Source organism: Mastacembelus armatus, chromosome 5 (genome assembly GCF_900324485.2).
Source record: "Mastacembelus armatus chromosome 5, fMasArm1.2, whole genome shotgun sequence".
Lineage (NCBI taxonomy): Eukaryota > Metazoa > Chordata > Actinopteri > Synbranchiformes > Mastacembelidae > Mastacembelus > Mastacembelus armatus.
The window spans coordinates 10,371,538-10,392,633 of NC_046637.1; the positions used below are offsets into that span (position 1 = coordinate 10,371,538).

General features: G+C 37.4%; 1 protein-coding gene across 1 annotated transcript in view; it reads left to right on the forward strand.

Moving 5' to 3' along the window:
• syn2b (synapsin IIb) overlaps window positions 1-21,096 on the forward strand; it is a 58,848-nt gene that overhangs the window by 17,087 nt on the left and 20,665 nt on the right. The window contains exons 2-5 of the mRNA XM_026307531.1: window positions 14,119-14,176; window positions 15,864-15,955; window positions 20,138-20,294; window positions 20,618-20,707. Coding sequence (XP_026163316.1) covers window positions 14,119-14,176; window positions 15,864-15,955; window positions 20,138-20,294; window positions 20,618-20,707 — 397 coding nt within the window. The remainder of the gene's footprint in view (window positions 1-14,118; window positions 14,177-15,863; window positions 15,956-20,137; window positions 20,295-20,617; window positions 20,708-21,096) is intronic.

Below are 21,096 nucleotides of genomic sequence, written 5' to 3' on the forward strand. Positions count from 1 at the left end.
TTGGTCAAACAAATAGAGTTTTGCCATGTGTTATTAGGGCATTAATGTAAAATCATAACATGCCTTTTTTTTGTTTTTCATAATTAAATTTGCTCTTAGTCTTTGACTAAGGCATCGTTTAGTTTAGTCATCATTGTGAGATCTAGACCAGATTTGATTCTGTACGGTATATGATCGATAATGTTGACATTATAATAATGTTAAATTTTGTAGTATTAGTAACCCCACAGGGCTTCAATGATGTGATGCTGATCCGTGACTGTTCATCGTCCTGAGAGACCCCTCAGATCCCCTCAGGTATTTTAATTTGGCCTAGGTTAAAAACTCTTAGTCTTATCAAGATTCTGCTGTACTGGCTCCTTGGTGCAGTTTCCTTTTATTTAGCATCAAGTCGAGCTGACGCTGTCTCAGCTTTTATAGCTCATATTAAACCTGTTTTACAGAATGACCTTTCTAAGCTCTGGAAATCACTTTGCACTGTGCTTGTTTAAAAGCTCTCTAATTGAATGATTACTATTATTATATAGTAATATTATGATTATAATCACTGTCAACCTTTTTTGTGAGTGTTTTGTTTTTTACTTGATGTGCTACGCTACTTCATGCCTGACCACATTAGCAACTTCCTTTTTTCTTTATTGTATGCACATAAGAAATTAAATAAATTCAGCAGGTAATAAATGAGAGTTAATAAAAATCAAACTCAGCATTAAGAATAATGAACATGTAACTTATGCAAACCCATTTGCCATTTCTAATTCACAAACCTCTCGGTAGTCATCCAGTACAAGCCCTGAAGTGACAATGTAAAAGTTTTCTGTGCAGTTAATTCTATAAGCACATTAATCTAAATGGGAAGAGGTGGACAGAAACAACATCTCCCTGAAGTCTCATTGTGTTGTGATTCAGCATGATACTCTATGCTGGATGCCTCACAAGATGCAATTAATGAGTTGCAGTGAACCAAAAAGGAACAGAGGTCCTAGGTTTTGCCACTATGTGACAAGCCATTATGCAGAACCATGAAAGGAGGAAACCACATTACAGGGGCTGTGAGTTTTTTTGCTCATGCGTTGTGTATGCATGCAAAGCTGAAACAGCTCTAATTAGTCTTTTGCTATGGATCGTAACTCAAATGATGATACACAACAGACACTTTAGTGAGTTTAGTGATCCCTCAGTGTCTCTGTGCATTTGATCAGTGGACCCTGGATCGTTTCCATACGGCAGGAGTTCCTGTGTGATGGGGCTCCAAAGTAACTGAATTAGTTTTTATTTCAACATGAGAAAAACTCATTTAAAGTGATAGTGACATGACTGTCTTTTGAAGGATGTTTTCCTCTGAGATTTTCTGCATTATTTGTATGCACCAACAAGCTAATATCTATGTGGTTATAAGGAACAGTTTGACATTTTGGGAAATATTCTTAACTTATTTTTAGAGGAGATACCACTCTTACTGCTGTACACAAAATTTGATGCTAGAACCACACAGTTACTATAGCTTAACGCTAGGCTGGCTCAAAATACACCTACCAGCACATCTAGAGCTCACTGATTAACGCATTACATACTGTTAATCAGAAAAAAAGTCTAAGAATAATTAGCTGTGGCTTTATGAGTGTTATTTGGAGGAAAAATAAGTTGTCATTCATAGAAAAACCGTCCACACACCAGCCAAAAAGTAAAGAGGTAGATACAAGATTTATGAGGTTGCATGACTGTTGCATACATATAAATGCATTGCCAGTGTAAACACTCTGCTCTCCCTGCAGGTTGTGTAACCACACCTACATGGGTGGTGAGTTCATGTGGAGCGCCTTGTGGTACTTGCCCTTCTGAAGTAACTGCTCTTTGCTGATAATCTGATTTACGTCTTTAGGATTGCACTGTTCACTTTAACCATGATTTTTTTTTTTTTTTTTTTTTTGTGTGTGTGTGTGTGTGCTTAAAATTCCCTTTTTGCATCTGTAGAGCTTCTTCGTCTTCGGTACATTTATGAAAGCATTCTTTGTACCAATGCAGATGAGCTTGTGACTTCTGAGGTTACACATCAGTGTGCCAGCTCCTTTGGTGACCAGTTCTTCCAGGAGCTAAATTTCAGTACCCACTCTTTTTCCACTTCCATACGCCACTCCAGGTTATGTCTCATTAAGTTAATGTGAAGGAAAAACACTATCACTGTGTGGCAGCTTTAACTTAACTGTCAAGTTCAATTTGTGACTTATGGGCAAAGAATCCTGGCACGATTTATTTGTACGTGTCGGACTGCAGATTGTCTCACATGTATATAAACAATAACAGGCTTCTGATTAGAAGCCTCCATGTAACACCTTACGCTGTTTGTGTTTGTGTGTGTAAAAGCATCAGATTTGAATAATCTTGTAGTGATAAATGATAACTTGCAGTTCAGGTTTAATCTGTATTAACCCCAACACAAGCTACTTTCACCAATTCAGTAGACCTAACTGATTAATCCATTAATATTGTAAGACAGCTCCCTCATGGATGCTCTCCCCATTAATATTTTTCTCGTATGCATCTTTTCATCTTTGTCCTCCTTTCTCACCTTCTGTTAGAGTTTGAGGGTTAAACAAACCAGTGATGGGAGACGGTATCATAATTAGCAATTTGGAGCCTGTGTAAAACCTGTACAGATTTAGATCCACTGTTACACTCGATGGTTATAGCATGAATGACTTACACTAATCGCTGTTTGTACATTTACCATGTCGTATATTTGATAACATGCAATTTCAAAGAAAATTTCATATAAAATGAGGAAATTCTATATAGAAAATAAACTGAAAATAACTATATTGTCCATAGCTAATCATATCCTCATATTTTTGTAAGTGAACTGATTAAAATGTGTTTCATGCTTCAAAAATCAAATTGCACTCATTAATAGCTCTAAACTAATTAAAATATATTCCCAACCTCTGTAATTTTTGTGATTTGTGTGAGTTAGCAACAGGTAATGACACTTAATAGCAATATTCATAATTGGTCCAGATGAAACAGCATTGCATTCATGAATGCAGTACATTTAGGGAGATGGGATCAGGAGGTTTGCTCTGCAGAAATATAAAAGAATCATTTTTGGACACATATATAAATGGATTATAGAATCTTTTATAAAAATGTTCAATCATTTTATACAGGATTATCATGTAATCATGAAATGGATGAGCCTGAAGGAGTAATCCATTAGTACATTTTCTTCTGGCACATACACATTAATATTGGGGACCAAAATAACTGCAAATCACTGCAGCACTTTCTGTGTACAATACACACTATGCAGTAACAGTAGCCATGTGTGTATTTTACAATGTTTTCTATGCTTTGTTAAACAGAGGGATGACAGTATTGTAAACTGAAATAGCAGGGCTTTTAAATTACTTTATGAGAACCATATTGCTAATGTAAATCTCTTTGAACACTTATTAATCCCAGTCCCAAAAGTTGTATTCCCTTTTCTTTTGTATATGCATACCAGTCTTTCAGTGTAGAATTTAATTAAGGATGTAGTGTATATTAGAAAACTTAAAAGGGGTCACAAGTGAGGGCTTGCAAAACGATTCTTAGATGAATAAAGCAGGAAAAAGCATTTCTACACCTTGTACACAAATGTGCATATTTTTTCATATTGCCATATTTGTGTGTGTGTTTTTTTTTTTTTTTTTGTAAATAATGCAAAAAGATAACTCTTGCTGAACTCATCTCAGCGGGTAAACATATGGTAAACAACCATTGAGGGGTAATACAACAGCAACTGGAGATATTTTAGAATTTCACATCACACATGAATTTATTACTCTAGTGTCACAGGTTATGAGAATATGGATGATTTTACTTTTAAACATAAAAAAAATGGTGTGTTAAATACAGTGCCTGCCGCAGATTGATCTCACAGGTCTTCTAATTCAGGCTTTTGGATTTTTGCATAATATTTAATGCAAATGTAATGCCTGTTTTGAAAGCTTGACATCCATATTAAAACCCAACCATCTGAGACTGTAGCCATTTATGTCTGCTGTGTCTAAATAAACCGTCATTCGTAAGACCCCGCTGTTGTGTCTGGTTAGGTGGAAGTGGTCTTCACTCACATTTTATTGGGTTTCAGTCTTACCCCTGGAAAACAGTAATTGAGGAATCAACTGGAAAGGGTATTAAGAGGTGTCGCTTACTTCCAATACCCAGAAACCACATAGTATTGATAGTCTTCTGTGCAATGAAGCACTAAATTGCTAAAGCTTTCCTGACTTTATTTTCTTTTATTATGTGGTATGAGTGACACTGGAGTGTATTCCTATCTTCTATTTTATAGTTTACTGTTAGAGTACCGCTGGATGAAGCAGTAGAAATTCTGTATGACAGAGTGAGAGATAAAAACAGGACAGAGACGTAACAGGTAATAACCTAAAATTGCAACACAAAGGATACCGGTACCATTTTAGTGCAGGTGCAAAGCTAATAATGCAAATGAGTGAGCAGCGATTTGGTTATTTTGTGTAGCACTAAATAACTTTGCTTGTGCCAAGTTATGTGTAGTGATGCAGAAGAATGTGTGTTTATATAGATCAGGTTCTGCAGTGCAGTATTGTTTTTCCACTCTGCTTCTTGTTATAAAGGAAAACACATCGTGCAGTTTTAGTCAATTGAGTTGGCAGAGGTTTTGGGTTTTTAATGTTAAGTTATGGAATCACTGAAACAATTTAAAGGATTGCTTTTCTCTCTATACATGTTTGTTCGTCCTAGACAAAAAAATGTTTTCTCTGAGGCAAAGATCCAAACTCCCCACCCCAGGCCATTAGGAAACTGTCTTCTAAAGACTGAGCTCATGTCATCAGACGTTGTTGATGCTCGCTCCCGCTCCATCTCCTGATAATGTATTCTCCCGTACTAACAATGTGAAGTGTTTACCTCACTCTACGCTCTTGTGCAGATTGCACTGTACTGTGCCAGGAATACTCTTGTGTCAATGATCAGGAAAGCAATTTGGTTACAAGTATGCCTCTCTCACATGTATGCAGATGTTTTTTTTTTCTTTTTCAAATTTTGAAAAATAAGAGACTACTATCATTCTGCTGAGCCACAGACTCTTGTTTATGGAGAAGAAAAATGAATTCTGCTCTTGTTTGTTTGTTTGTTGTTCTTTTGGCCTGTTAATAGCAGAACTCCAAAACTCACTAATCACACATGTGACATATTTTGGCTTAATAAGCTGTTAAGGTCAATGTGTTACCAAGGACTTGATCCATTAATGATCCATCCATTAATTTCAGAGCAACATTTCTACATTTAGAGTTGTGTTTCCAGCTACCTAATGAAGTCCAATAAGTCAAGTTCAATAATCACTATCACTTTAGCTCTGTTTTGTAATCCAGCAACTCTTGAGGGAAACATCTGTCTCTTTAGCTCCTAAACACTCCAGCATGTCAATCAGCTGCGTGTTTACTTTGTATCTGCAATGACTTGTGTAGGCAATGCATTTCAGTGATTTTAGAACCTCCTTTCTGAAGACAGCTGCCGGCTACAGCAGTGATAGTGAATTAAAACAGTAAAACTGCAGGACACAAACTCAGAATAATTAGCTGACAGATGCTACAGTAACCCCCCCCCCACCCCCAGAAGAAATGGAAAGAGCAGCAACATTAGATAATGATTACTAATTGATTCATAACCATAAGTGACCCCTTCAATGGATGACAGCTTTAAATTTTGCCTGCTAAATTCATAGTTCACTGTATAAATTGTTCATGGTATTTCAGTAAACACCAGTGACTGTTTAACTTCTGCAGTAAAATTACAGAAAAGCCACAGCACAACATGGTTTCTGACACATATTATTTTATTATTTCCTTTGTTTTGTTTTTTGACTTTTCCTTGTAGGCAAAGGTGGATCATCAGTTTCTGTGTCCTCTCTCACTATCTCTTTCTCTCTCTGTCTGTCTCTCAACCTCTAAAATTAAACACCATGCTCCCAGCACTGTCACGACAAATAGGTGGCGTGGGCGGTGGACGAACACCCACACACACACACGGGACCACACACATCATGCAAGTTCTCAACAAAGCAGAACAATAAATGAAGTGATGAAGCCTTTGCAAACACGGACGCAGTGTCAGTGAAATAGTGATGAGTGTGTGGGCTTTGTAGGTGTATACTGTGTTAATTTGTATGTGTTAATATGAATGTGAAAGATAAGGGGAGCTTCACCTCACAAAGCAGTTGAGTCAACTATTCATGTTGCTGAAATTCCTGGGATGTCCACTGGGAGGATTTATATGTGTCATTTTCAGTTTTAATGGTTTTAGAGAGTTTCTCAGCGCTTCCAGTTGCAACTTTAAATTTTTAATCCTTAAGATTTTGCTCCTGGTTGGTTTGGACACACCTGTGGTTACCGTGGTAACAGTACAGTACAGTATTTGAGGCTGCACACAGCCCAGGCAGGTTTTCACACATCAGGCACAGATGCCGTAATGTTGGTTACTTTGCTGAGGAGTTGGTGGCTTTCAGCTAAAACACTTCATTTAGTAGCTGACTGTGGCTGCTTCTTGTTCCTTTACTACATGTAATATTTAACACTAATCCACGGTGATCTAAGTGTGAAAAATGATTTGTATTGTTTTGTATGCACAATTTAATGAACCGTTTCTTAGCACTAACCTCAATGAGAAACACAGTGCATTTTCTGTGACTGCTTCCAAATGAAGCCACCCAGCGTTTTAACAGTTGCATGCTTTTAATGAGGTATGACTGACACAGCTATAAGAGGAAACAATGAGACGCAGTAAAGAAACCGAAATGCTGGATGGATAATTGTTTATTGTGAGTCCCTTGTGTGTGTGTGTGTGTGTGTGTGTGAAGGAAATCACTGACAGCAAATCTGAAACTTAACTTGTTGTATAGAGTCAAAGTGTCTCTGATGCCATTTTGTGGCTGACATCTTCAAAATCTAACTCTTACAATGGGTTTTTGCATACATACTGTACAGTATACACAGTAAGTATGCATGTGTGTATATTTGAAGTAGTGTGTGCTCACATGTGTGTCCAAACAGGAAGCTGGAAAAACAGACACTAGCTCGATGGACATCTGGATAAAAATGCACCTAGTCTTGTTTGTGCTCTGCCACGGCAAGGCTGTTTGCAGTGATTTATATGCTCCCCATCTTGCTACAGACAGACACTCTGTCTCAACCCACCATTAAACCTGAAAGAGATCTCACCTTAGTTTCACCTCACTCAGAGCTGAATCAGAGCATGGCCATCATTTCCAGAATTTTCACTGAAGCAACCGTTGTATGCCTAGAGATTGTGTGTTTGGGTTGTCTGCCTCTTCTGTTAAATTATACATCCTCTAGCTACAATGGGATCAATCTAATCAATGTATGATTGCGTTGAGTTGTGGAGAATTCTTAAATTTAAACCACTGTCTCCTCAACTCTGTATTGATTCAGTCTGCCTTTCTGTCAGTAAATTAAACACTGAGCATTGTGGAAAACCCACAATGAGAACAGAGCTCTACTCAAATCTACAGTGACTGGAGGGCATGTGCCCTGGAAAGACCTTTGACTTTCTTTTGGAAAGAAACAGATGAAAGGCAGACTTTGAGTTGGATTTTGAACAGCATATCCTACTGTACAACACTTCCACAAATTGTTGAAACAAATAGTTGACTGACTATCATCATTATACCCACCTCCAAATGTAATTGTGTAATAGCTTTGTTATTCCTGCAATAAGAGCTATATGAATGTTGCATGCCAACAAGGCTAAACTAACATGGTGAATATGGTAAACAACTAACTAACAGTATTAAAATTTTCTTTGTCTTTGTTACCATGTTAACATTAGTGTTGCCATATACGTCCACTAGCACATGCTGTTGTGAATACCACCACATTATATGTAACAGGTAATTCACAGTTAAAAATGAACTAAATGTGGGCAGAGCAGGATAAACATTCTCTGGTTTTGCTTCTTAAATGTGAGGATTTGCTGACTTTCAATCCGACAGTATTTCCCCAGCTTTCCTGTGAACAAACTTTCGATCCAGCCATTGCAATTACAACTCAATCACAGATTCGATGCTTGTTGTGTACACCTGAAATGTTCGAGAAGCAGTTTTCAGTGCAGGTGAAATTAGAAGTTGTTTCTGCCCAAGCTGTCATGTTTTCCGGCTGAAAGCCCTGGACAGTTTCTGGTGTTGACGGTGTGGACATTGTAAAACAAAAATTCAGGAAATTCATCTCATGTCTGATATTCATCATGTAGTAGTTAAAGAAATTCTATGTAATGCAGCATTTCCCTCTGAAATATAGTGTAATTGTTAAGTACGAAGTAGCACAAAATAGAAGAGTGTTATTAAAACAAGTAATACTTTCCACCATTATATAAGGTATGAAGCATCAATGAACTCTAACAACATTTCAACATGACTCTGCACATTTTTGTAAATGCGTCAAGGGCAAGAGAAGGTTAAAAACAACGTTCAAACAAAGCTGTCTAATTTCCGGTACGAGATAAAAAAGATTACTGTCACTCTTTCCTGCTTTCCAAGGACAAGAAGCAGTAACTGTGCTCTCATAAACATTCATGCACACAGAAAAGTGCCTCACACAGCACGCACACTCTGTTCAGTAAAAAATCTCAGAGTATCTGCAGGCGGGATTCGGTTAAACCTCAAGAAAACAATCAACTCTGTTGTTTCAAGATGTTCCCTGGGTGAGTCTTTTTCAATAAAGCACATGCTGTTAGTGGGTGCTCTAACACACACACACACACACACACACACACACACCCTCACACATACGCACACGCACACACACACACACACACACACACACACACACACACACACACACATCCAAACTTCCAAGCAGGCATACATGTGTGTCTGCCAGCACCGTAGGTCATCATTTATCACAGTAATATAATAAAACCACATGAACGACACAGAAGCTTCTTCTACCCTTGTAAAACACAAACACACACTGCCATCGCTAATATTCACTGGTTCAAAAACGCAGAAAGCTGGGGGGAATTGTGCAACCAGAAAACAAACAACAGGAAGGCCATCTTGTAATGTTCAGGAGGATGTTTGTTTTTACTTATTTGCGTGATACTGTATTATCACACATTGATACTTTATGTTATATTTTAATCAGTCTTAAAAATCAAATTATTATTATAATATAATAATTCTAATTTTGCCAAAGGCGGATGTTTGTTTGAAATGCTTAAATGTTTTGCTTTCCAATAAGGCACTATTTACAATTGGTTTTTAGGTTGTGACTAATGGCTTTATAAATGATTAATGAATCATCTACTAATGCTTTATGGATCAATAAGCCTTAATATGAACACCTTTTCTGTGGCAATGATGTAAAAAAAAAAAAAAAAAAATCCCTCCATCTTTGGCAATACGACACTCACTCTACTTATTTTTAACAAGCTCTTTAATTTATCAGTGAGACCCACTCAATTGACCATTTTATCACTTACTTTCTGGAAACTGGCTGCAGTGGATCCTGACGAAACACCAATAATTAACAACATTTACATCTACAAAGAAGACAAGAAGACATTTTAATCACCATTAGGATATATATACGGTAGTATGATAGGAGTGCTTTACTGATTACCGCTAGGCACAAATAATAATAACATTACATTATATTTAGTAGGAGGTGCTGACCACAGTTAGTCCCAGTGAGTGTGAGCAGCACTGTGTAATTTCAAGCTTTTTAGTTCATACACTATGTCTGCACACACCTCCAGACGTAAAGCAAAAAATAGTGGAGTCCTGAATGTTATGGCGGCTAGCTAGTCAGCTGAGAAGACACAGCATGTGACTAAGACATTTTTGGATTTAGTGGGAGGTGCAAAGTTCCTTTTTTTTTGGCTGAGGCTGACATTAGCTACCTCCCCCAGCTGTGTTGCTTACACTCAGCAGGCATATGCATTGCTGAGTGTTGCAATATTTAATTATTAATTTTTAACTTATGACAGCATTTATAGGCTAGCATAGACTACCACATGAGTACTCATATCACTCTAATAAGCCATCCAGTTATACCACACCGGATTAAACCTTCTCATAAACTATTGCTCTAAATTTAGCTATGAAATGGTGTTACAGAATAAACACTAAGCAAAGCAATTTTTTTGAAACATGGCAACCCAATATGTATTTTTATTGACTCACTGATTTATAAATGAGTTCCTAATTACCAGAATACATTTTTAAGTTAATGCTTACAAATGTGCTTATCAGCATTTCATATAACCACCATTTCACTCGTGGCTGCCTGTAATACTGTACTGTGTTCTAGAAAAGTGAACATGGGAACACAGGTGCAATCTCAGAAACACCTGCATTCATGCTTTGCTCAGAGAAGGAGAACAGCAATAAGAGGTAATACAGCCTCCTGTGCTGCAGCTGAATAATTCAAGTCTTTAGGAGAAATAAATATAGATAAAAATTGTACAGCATTTTTTTCTGCTGTACAATTGCATTCATTTCTCACATTTTCAGCTTTTTCTCCTTTAGCTCGGTGTGAAAAATCCTCTGAGTCTGTAGTGTTGAATTAGTCATTCGGTACAGCATTTATGTTGTTGGGAAAAATCCAGCCAACCCTCTTCAAGATACGGCATACTGTTTTCACTTTTCCCCAGATGTTCTACATCTGTGGTCAATAGTTTAACACCTGTCTTTGCATCACTGAAGTGTAATGTGTTTGAGTGATTTGACCCTTAGAGAGTATTACAGCAATTATAACCTATGACATACAGCAACAAGATAACCTGAAAAAAGTTAGCGTTTCCTAGCATGGAGCCAGGAAGTTTCCACAGAGACTGATACTTGGAGTAAGGCCAGCACAGTTCACCAGCCCCTGTTATTTCCTCCACTTTACTCTCGTTTTCATGCCTCTACATTGTCTCTCTGCACCTGCAGTAACAGCATGCCAGCTAACCAAGTAATTATACCCAGACTGTCTCCCACCACAGTACAGCTGACAGCACTGTTCTAGCACTTTTTGTGCCCTTTCAGCCCAACAGTCAGATTCTTGTTTTACACAGTCACCTCTCTGCTTGTGGATGAAGCAATGACAGGCCCAGAGTGCCTATAGTCTTATATTACCAGAGCTCTTAACAATCAATTTTGTATAGGTTTTTGAAAAAGCATTCAGTGTTATGTGAATTTATTAAACCAATGAAAATAATTCGGGCCTTAACTCTGACAACTCTTTAGCGCAACTGTACAGTGACAGCTTTGTTTGAGATGCAAGCGCTCAAATGCTGCTTTGCTTGTTATAATTTTTTTTAAATCTTGCCATTAATTCTGATAATTATGTCAATATACAGTTCGCAGAGACTGATGTATTTTCTGCATTATAAAACTTTCACAATCACTCTTGTCCCACTAAATCCATTAAATGCAATTGCTTATGGTGCATGACTCATTTCTATGCATACATTTTATTGAATCGATCTCAGTAGCCACAGAGGGGAGAAACAAACAGATGGGTGGGAAAGATGGAAACTGGGAACACTTATAGCAATTGGAGAGAGAACAGGGAAGAAAAGGAGGGAGAAATAGCAAGGAAGTGTGAGAGAGAGCTGCAAGGAACATCACCTATCAAAATGTGATTAGCAGACACAGCGATAATGCTGGACTTCAGTCCAAAATAAACATACTTCGGCTTTAGGGGATATTTCTTATTTTGTTCTATTTAGCATTCAATGATTCATGGCTTAGTTGAGTTCATCTGTAATTTAAATACATAATATCTTTAAAATAGTGCAAAATTAGGCTGGTTGTACCCAAGTTCACACTGCATTGTACATTATCTTTTTATACTTAATGCACTTAGTGTATTGTTGTAGCTCAATAATTTGCAGTACTAACACCTCCCATTCTTCTTCTTTGTAGTTGTCTTGTCTTTTCTCATCTTTTTGGGCCTATCTTTTGCTCATCATCACTGTGCATTGATTTCAGAGGCTTAATTTCTATAGGACTATGTGGCTGTCTCAGACTCTTGGACTCCACAGATCAATAATGAATGTGGGATCGCGTCATTTGACCCTGTAAAAATAGAGCCAGCAGACCTCAGCTGTTGAATTAAGCCTTTAGTCAGGTTGTTTTCAATGGCATTCTTGTTAGCTCCAGAAACCTGCATATGAGTCAGTGCTAAGTAACTTGTCCATGTGATCTTTGTCTCAACATATAGTTTCTGATACAAGAATAAATCCTTTTAACTGTAATTTTTTATGTTTTTATGTTATAATGTAATGTAAATTCTCTATATCCCTGCTTGGTTTGCAGCCTTTCCTATCAGAAATCCAATGCCACACTGTTATTAACACTGGAAGTATCTCAGTGTTGAGTTGTTGCTTGTTCCATTCTCTTAAGAGCTCAGAATAAATTGAGTAATGCAGCTTTTAAGCACAAGAACATCACACACTTGTGTGCAAAATGACATATAGAGGTTTTTTAACTTTCTGTGACAAGCACCTTTGTGCTCTCTGGGGCATTCAAGTACAGTTGTGCTAGGGTTTATATCTGCACACTGTCTGTTTTGATATCTGGTAGCTACATTATTTGGTTGGACGGAATTAAACGGAATTGCAGAAGCCTTTCAGTAGAACGCTATAATTATCCATTGCTGTGTTGGACTGGTATCCCATGTCTATGTGTATTGTAGTTGTGCATTGTGCATTGCCGATACTGGACAAGCTGAATGTGGAGCCTTTACGCAACTCAACAGCATTAGAGTTGCTTTATTTTGCATTGTGATTAACTGTAAGGGAACCTTTGAATTAAAGCTGCAGGCAGTGGGGGGATTTCGGTCTGAATTGTGCTGTTTGTCATGAGGGCTGTTTGTTTTTAATAAGAGACGTTACAGTGGTGTAGGTTTGGGTGCCCTCAAAGCAACATTGCAGTGTGTTCAAGCAGCTGGCCGTGCTGGAAAAAAAGTACATGCACGTAAACAGAATTTTACCTTCTAGCTGGACTGAAAAAGATGTATAGCCGTACTTCCAAAGTCACCAATTTTGCTGGTGTGTTTATTGATTGTTGGAAGTTACTGCATCATGCCCTCAGAGTGTTTCTTACACAGATGGTCTGATCTAATGAACCAGTCTAATGAGCCAGATGCTTCTGAGCTGCACTACACAAGGTCCTATGAGATCATGAGGAAGAAAACTTACATATATTTTTAATTGACGGAGGAGAAAGACACCCTGAATGCACATACAATTTGGTTTAATGTCAAACTGTGGTACATGAGCCTGCACACTGATTGATGGAGATAAATGTTTTTAGTGGAAGATTTTAATGGAAAATTCAGGTAGTCTTGTATTGAAAGTAATAAGTACTGTGCAGTAAAAGTATTCAGTCAACATTCATGTTAATTAATATACATAATATTATAATATTAGTAAATATTATGAACATAAAGCTAAAGCTAAGGCAAATAGGCAAGCCTTTGTGATAGTGGATGCTGTTCTCTGTTGTTATTATCAGCCAGGATATATTAACAAACTCTTTCTGATACAGGCTGAGTGTACAAGCTGACGATGGAAAAAGTGTAAAGTGGCTGTGCTCTATTTATATTCCTGTATAAATAAAAAGGTCCTGATCATTTTGCCCGTTGGTTTGTTGGCTGGCAGTCACTGTGTCTCTCTATTCCATTCTTTGTCAGTCTGTCTTTGTCTGCTCTCCATCTGCCTGCCTGTGTGTGTTTATTTGCAATCTATTTCGACATCACTCCCGAGTGGCAGCCACAAGATATTAAGACGTGAACTTCAAACCACACCGTTGGATGCATTTATCATCCCAACTGCAAGATGGCACTTAATATTCCCAACGGCATTGCAGCTCTATTGCAGTTTGTTGTAAGACCACAGTGATCTGCTGTATCATGCTGTAAACACTCCCCTACTGCTGAGATAGTTTGGCCATTAAAAGTGCACAAGCAGGCATCCATTTTCTTTGTTTCACTTGTTCCACTGAAAGTGAGCTGTCCAGCAGAGGGCAGCACAGACAACTGAGAGATTTTGAGTGTGTCAATGGCAAACTAAATGTCTTCTCTTCTCTTTCAGGGCCAAAGTGTTTCGGGGAAAGAAGGTCCTTGGGGACTATGACATTAAAGTGGAGCAGGTATAACATTGATTTTATAGACCTATGATGCTGCTGAATCATTTTGATTGAGATCAGATAAGAAGGAACTGATACTATATTCGTGCTTGATATGGAGATGCATACCCTTTTTCTAGGAAGATGACACATTGGCACCTGAGTGTGCTTTTCAATAAAAACAAAAAAACTCTTTCAGATAAGCTCTATGTGTTTTTTGCTGTAAACAGTATGTTGCTAGTCCCTAGAGAGAACTTTAAAGTTAACATGTCAGAGAAGTAAATGCGATTCCACAAAAGTGTGAATAGCATGTGACTTTGCTGCGAGGTGGTTAAAGAAACACGAGGTCACAGATTAAACCAGTGTGTCTGCCTTTGTGTTCTGTGGCAACATGTTCTCTGGGGCAAAGTGGAGCTTAATCTGTTCAAACAAATAGAGTTGTTTTTTTTTTTTTCTTGTGCTTTTAATTTTTTTTTTACTTCTCTCTGGTATTACAGTAAGATGATATCACAGTGAGATGAGCATGGCCAGGTCTCCCTTGAGAATTTTTCTCAAGGGACTTCCTGGTAAAATAAAGGTTAAATAAATAAAATAAAATAAATTAAAATGATCACATAATCAGCTTAACAGTTGCAAAATAGATGGGCATGAGTATGAATGTTGATGATGAATCCGGTAAATATTAAATACTTAACAAGCAAGCTAGCTATCATAAGCTAATGTTATTGTAGCTGCTACACTGCAGGCATTGCTGGAGGAAGACATGCGAAGTGTTGTACTAGTCAGGAATTTGTGTTGCAGGGTTTTGCAACCATGGATGCCACATTAGAAACTGCCAAAGCATTTTGCATTTGTCATCTTCCACAAAAAATTGAGCCGTGTATATTTAACTTGAATGTGTAACCACACTTGCAAAAATCCCTAGTTCTTCACATGCTAGACTCTTAGTAATAGACTAGACACTAGAGTCTTAGTAATATCGTGGTGTGGGTAATGTATGCATTTAAATTATATATTACCAGTATGTGATGCTTGGTTTCAGTGTGGTTGAACCATACGGCCATCAAACCATTTTTCGATACTTGGTTACTGGATTTGAAATGACGATTCTCTGGGGTTTGACAGAAAACAGTTTCACACCTAATAGATGTTGACAGTTAAATTACAACCTCAAACCTGACCACAGAAACAAAAATAGGCATCGGAGAGACAGGAGGCAGCAGCAATGAGTCACAAAGAAATCATCACCATGTTTTGCAACCACGCCACAGACCAGCATGTATGCATATTTTACTCAAACAATTATAAGGTTTAAGTATATAGTGATATGGATTTGTTTATATACCAATAAAGACAATAACATAAAAAACAAATGCAAATGACATGATGTGTAGTGCTGAAGTGTTTCTTCTCACATCCTTTAACTGATTCTTTAAGGGGCATTTCATAGAGGAGAAAGTAATTCATTCAAGTATTTACTTACACTTTGTTTTGCTTCCAGGATGAGTCATTAATTCAAATGATAAAATAAAATGATATGTGTGGTGACAAGTTATTGTAATCGTGGAGTAGAGTTGACATATGCCGATTGCACAATATCCTTGAGCAGTGACAGTATAATCATTTGTCATTCAGTGGAATTCCTGCGTAATTCATCAGTCTTTACGTCAAGACTTAATGTTTTTCCTGTGTCCGCTTTCCATTCCTGTAGGCCGAGTTCTCAGAGATCAACCTCGTCTCACATTCAAATGGAACCTGTAACGTGGACATGCAGGTCGTCAGGGGCGGTACCAAAGTGATCAGGTCAGCACCAACCAATCACACGGATACAACACACACACACACACATACACATAGGTTTTCCTGTGTGTTCTATCCACATTATATCTTTTTCTTTAATATTTCACTTTAAAACTTCTTTAACAACCAAACAATAATAAACCTAACCTTGCCACCTAACCTACCAGCCTACCTAACCCTGTTGTCCCTGCTTTGTCTACAAAAGCAGCTTTGTCTTAATGATGTAAACATTAAATGATGTACTGTCAGAGCAAACTCACAATAAAAGCATAAAATATTTTTGTGAGGATATTAATATTGAAGGCTTGTGGTAGTCCTCTTTTGGGGCTTAATTTAAATTCTTCTGCTCTCATCATAAATGTACCATAATGTATAATTCCAAAATATAACAAAAAATGTATATCAGCTTCAAAAATTACTGTGTGCTCCCACTTTGGATCTTAACATGAGGACATTTCTTGCGAACTATAAACTACACATTACTATGTTAATTATGAGCAAGATCAGATAGTAAAATCTCAGAATTCTCTTGGAAGTAATCTTTTTCGCTAAAAACCCTACTGTAAACCAGACATTCACACAGACACACTTACATGCCACAAAACACACAAACACCCATTTCCCAGATAAAAACGGTCAGTGATTAAGCAAGTAGTAAGTATTAAGTAACTGTCACCAACCAGCAAAATGTACAGGAAATGAAGACAGCAGAGTCAGGCTGGTGATCGGCATATCTGGCCTGTAATTATGTTTTATGAGGGGCTGGTCCACACACACTCACACAAACATACACTCACCAGCAACCACAGCCTGAGCTAATGTGGCGCCAGGGAAACTTTGATTCAGATTCGTAGCAGTAAACTAAATGACTCACATGCACCTTCCTTAGAACTTCATATACAGAGAAGCAATATTCTTGTACATGTGTCATCTGAGCTCCTCACCTCATCATGGCCCCAGGCTCAGCCGAGGATGGAAGATGCTGTGGAGAGAATGAATGAGTTTATAACGTAATTATGAGTCTTGTTGTCTGCTTTTCGGGGGGGGTTCAATACATGCTTTTGTTTAACCCCTACATTTGTCTCCATAATTGCACTGTGTCCATCAATTTCATATCAAAGCAGTGATTTTGCTAACTGCTCTGAGTAACCGTCACGCTGAGGAATCTTTAATCTTTTCCAGAATGTGAGCATGACACCACATGATCTACAGCATCTCTCATAAGGACTGTAGGAAATATTTACAGTATGTAAAGTCTATAGACATTCATGTTTTGTTAGGGGATTTGGTGCTAAAGGACAGGTGTGAGCTATCAATGATACAGTTTTTCAGCTATAATACTGAATGAGAATGGTAGGATGAGTATACAGCAGGGATAAAGTCAGTTAAATATGTATTTTGAGGTGTGTGATTGCAGGTGGGGTCATGTCGATTTTGACTTGGCACTGCTGGTGGAACATTTGCTAATCTCTTTGGTGCGTGCATGTATCATTAGCTTCCATATGGTCAACTGCATGTACATCCAGGTCAAATAAGAAAATGACCATGTTGATCTTTCTGCCTTTCTGTCAGTAATATAGATATTAGAGGTCAGTTTTTAAAATAATTAGCATTGGCCAAAGGCTGAGCATATTAAGGCAAATAATATGCTTGCCCCTTGTGTCAAATCAAATTGCCATTCTGCTAATATCATAGGAGAAAACAAATTAATATTTTTTCAAAGCCCTACATATTTAATTATAGTATAGATAGAAAATGTGAATAACTTCTTCAGACTTCTTTCAATAGCTGTAGCTTACAAGGTAGGGATGGGTACTGAAATCTGGTAAAAGAAAATCAGACCAACATATTGGCCACAAAAACAGTATCATATATCGGCATTCAGCCGCCCTGATTTCTAAAAATCAATATCGGCAACTGCTTTAGAAAAACCCATATCGCTCGACTTCTAGAAGAGATTACACTGACATTAATTGCTGCATCTTTTTTAGTTTCCTGAAGTGCCTGATTAGTATTCTTAGTGCATGAAGAGCTGGTGGCGGTCTCACTGTGCCAGATTTTTCTCTCTTTCTGTCTCTTTTCTAACAACTCTCCCCTTTCTCTTTCTCTCTCCCTGCCCTTCATCACATTCCCTTTCTCTCATACATACATTCAGAGACAAAAGAAAAAAAAATTATCAGTCATCCTTTCATTTAGCTCAAACATACTGAAATATTGTTTTGTTTTTGCCTTTAACCCATTGGTCACAAATTGCCCCTCTGACTTCCACAGCTGTGGTTTTCAGTGTTACCTTCAGAGCTACAGAGACACACACATTTTTAAAGGAAAAATTTTTTTAAAGTTCTGTACAAAATGATAAAAATCCTACAACACTGTGATAAACCTACCCAAAACTTGGAACTGATAATTGCCTGCCATTTGTTTTCCATTTTCTTAGAGTCGTCCTTATCCAGTCTTCCTCCAGCTAGGGTTTTGGTCTGATACTGAATAATATCAGGGCCATCAATTACTTGAACAGATCCTGCAATCTGTTGTTACTAAAAGTAGATAAACATGCATTAACTAAGAATTTACACTTTGTCTGATAAATCAAGTGAAAATGGGACAGGACATGGTGTCTCTCAGCTATACTAACCCTCTATGACACCTAAAGACCTTCTGTTGTTATTCACGCTTCTCTGCTCATTGCTGTCAAAATACAGTCAGCCACCTAACAAAGCTTTTTCATACCACGAGTCCAAAGCAAGGCGTCCGTTGGACTGAAGAGGCAGCATTCTTTTTAACAGACACAGTGGGACAAAGAAAAACAAAAACAGTTTGATTTTTTTTTTTTTTTTTTTTTGTGGCTGAGAGCATGATAAGCAGCCTCAGGATTCAAATTTCATAGTGTTCTTTCTTTCTGGATGTGTTAGTATCTGAAGCTAATGTGCTTGTTTTGGTGACATTAGTGACCTTATGATTTTGTATTGGGTTAATTTGGGAATATTTCAGGCTCCATGTCACATTAGCAGTGAGTGTTCTGCTTGATTGTCACATTTATTAGTCAGTAAAGGCTAGCTTTGCACTGGAGGCTGATTTAGTACAATTTGTCACAATCAAGTATTTGTGGTTTGTGTGTGAGTTTGTTTTGCATCTCACTAAACCCTCAAGCAGCTGAAAATATACAGTAGGGTACTTTAAATATAAACCCAAATTAAACAATAAGATGAAAGATACTGCTGCCAGGAATCAAATGCCAGGTCTCTGCTACTGTGGAAAGGGCTTTACCCCTTCAGTATTTTTTAATGTTCTTCTGACATTTTGACATTTATATAAATTTTTTATGACCAACAGTGAAATGCTTTGGAAACGAGTTCTCCAGAATCAATTACAGATGTTTACCACCATCCTCAGTGAGCCGTCCCCAATTTACTGCTTATTGTCATTAAAGCATGAAGGGCCATCAGTCATGTTGCTCAAAATCCCTTGCTCACTTTTATTATAGCTCTCCCAGATACCCAGGTTTCTGTCAACTAGCTGACTGTTTGAACACAAAAAATGTGTGCACAAAATAGCGTGACAGTAAGATCAAGTAAAAAATGTAAGACATCATTCAAGGCAAAGATCCGACTGAAGCATAACTCATCTGTTGCTTAACAGTGTGGTTTCAGAAGAACAAACCTACTAACGCAATGTTTGCTAAAACAAAACTTTATCCACTGTTAGGGTGTTTGTCTGTTTATGGTGGTGAGTTGAAACACTGGCAGAAAGTGGGTCAGAGAAACTGTTCCAAACATTTATAATCGAAACTATTCTTGTTTTGTTTTATGGTATATTCTATTCTTTTATTAGAAAAGAGATTTTAGCTTTACATGGTCAACAATGCTTATGTAACTATTCTTTCAAACCCACAGCATATCCGGTGAAAAGACAAATGTACCCCCATTCACTTTTGTCTCTGCGGGTTTTTAATCTGCACTATAACCTGGTTAATGCTATTCTTTCACTTGTGAAAATGCAGGTAAGTGAATACCACTCACAAATGTCTGTTTTGATGAAATAAAACCATAGAGTGATATAGGCTGGATTCACAGTCACAGAAAATTGTTTGGATTTTTTTTTTCTGATATGACCCAGACTGTGTAGAGAACAGTTCGTGAAATATCTTTTTCTTTAATTTCTTTTTTCTTTATTTTCTCATACCAGGTCATTCAAGCCTGACTTCGTCTTGGTGCGTCAGCATGCCTTTAGCATGGCCCAGAACGAGGACTTCAGGAACTTGATCATCGGTTTGCAGTATGCAGGTGTCCCCTCAGTCAACTCTCTGGACTCCATCTACAACCTTTGTGACAAACCTTGGGCTGTAAGTAACTTTAGCCATCTAATTCACACCTGCAACAACCTACACTGTGTTTTATTCAGACTGCAGAAAGGTGGCCAGTGGTAAATGTAGCTTTAATCCAGACAGTTTTGAAATTTCTTTGTCATTTTCGTGTGAACATTTTGTGTTCAATCACAGATTTACAATAAAAATACTATAACAATTATTACTGATGGTATAGGCCTATTCATATTGTAGATTATTATATGTTATATGTTATTATATGAGAGATCACATTCGTTGTTTACAACCATGTTTACATTTTCACTGTATCTTTATTGTCTCTATTCTTCTTGTTTCCGCAGTTTTCCCAGCTGATCAACAGCCAGAAGAGGCTGGGCTCAGATAAGTTCCCTCTCATTGATCAGACTTTCTACCCCAACTACAAAGATATGGTAAGATTTTGTTTGTTTGTTTGTTTTTTCCCACATTGTATGTTTCAATAAACTCCAAAATATCAGCTACTCCACAATTGACAAATTGGGTTAGGCTTGATGATTTTGAGATTTATTAGTATATTTTTACGACTATTATTTACTACAACTATTTAACTGTGAGCAGTGAGATGTTTTCTAAAGGCAGAAGAAAACTACCATATTTCTAGCACATTTTCTAGCACATTTGGTAAATGCAATGTGTGTACTGTGGTACTTAAATGTTTTAATTTCTCAAAGGCCTATATGTTAAATCCATGTAAGAGATACATAAAATGAGAAATATTCTAATTTAGTCTGTGGTGTGTGAGCTTGTTAGATTCTGTAACAGCAAAAACCTTTTATAAGCT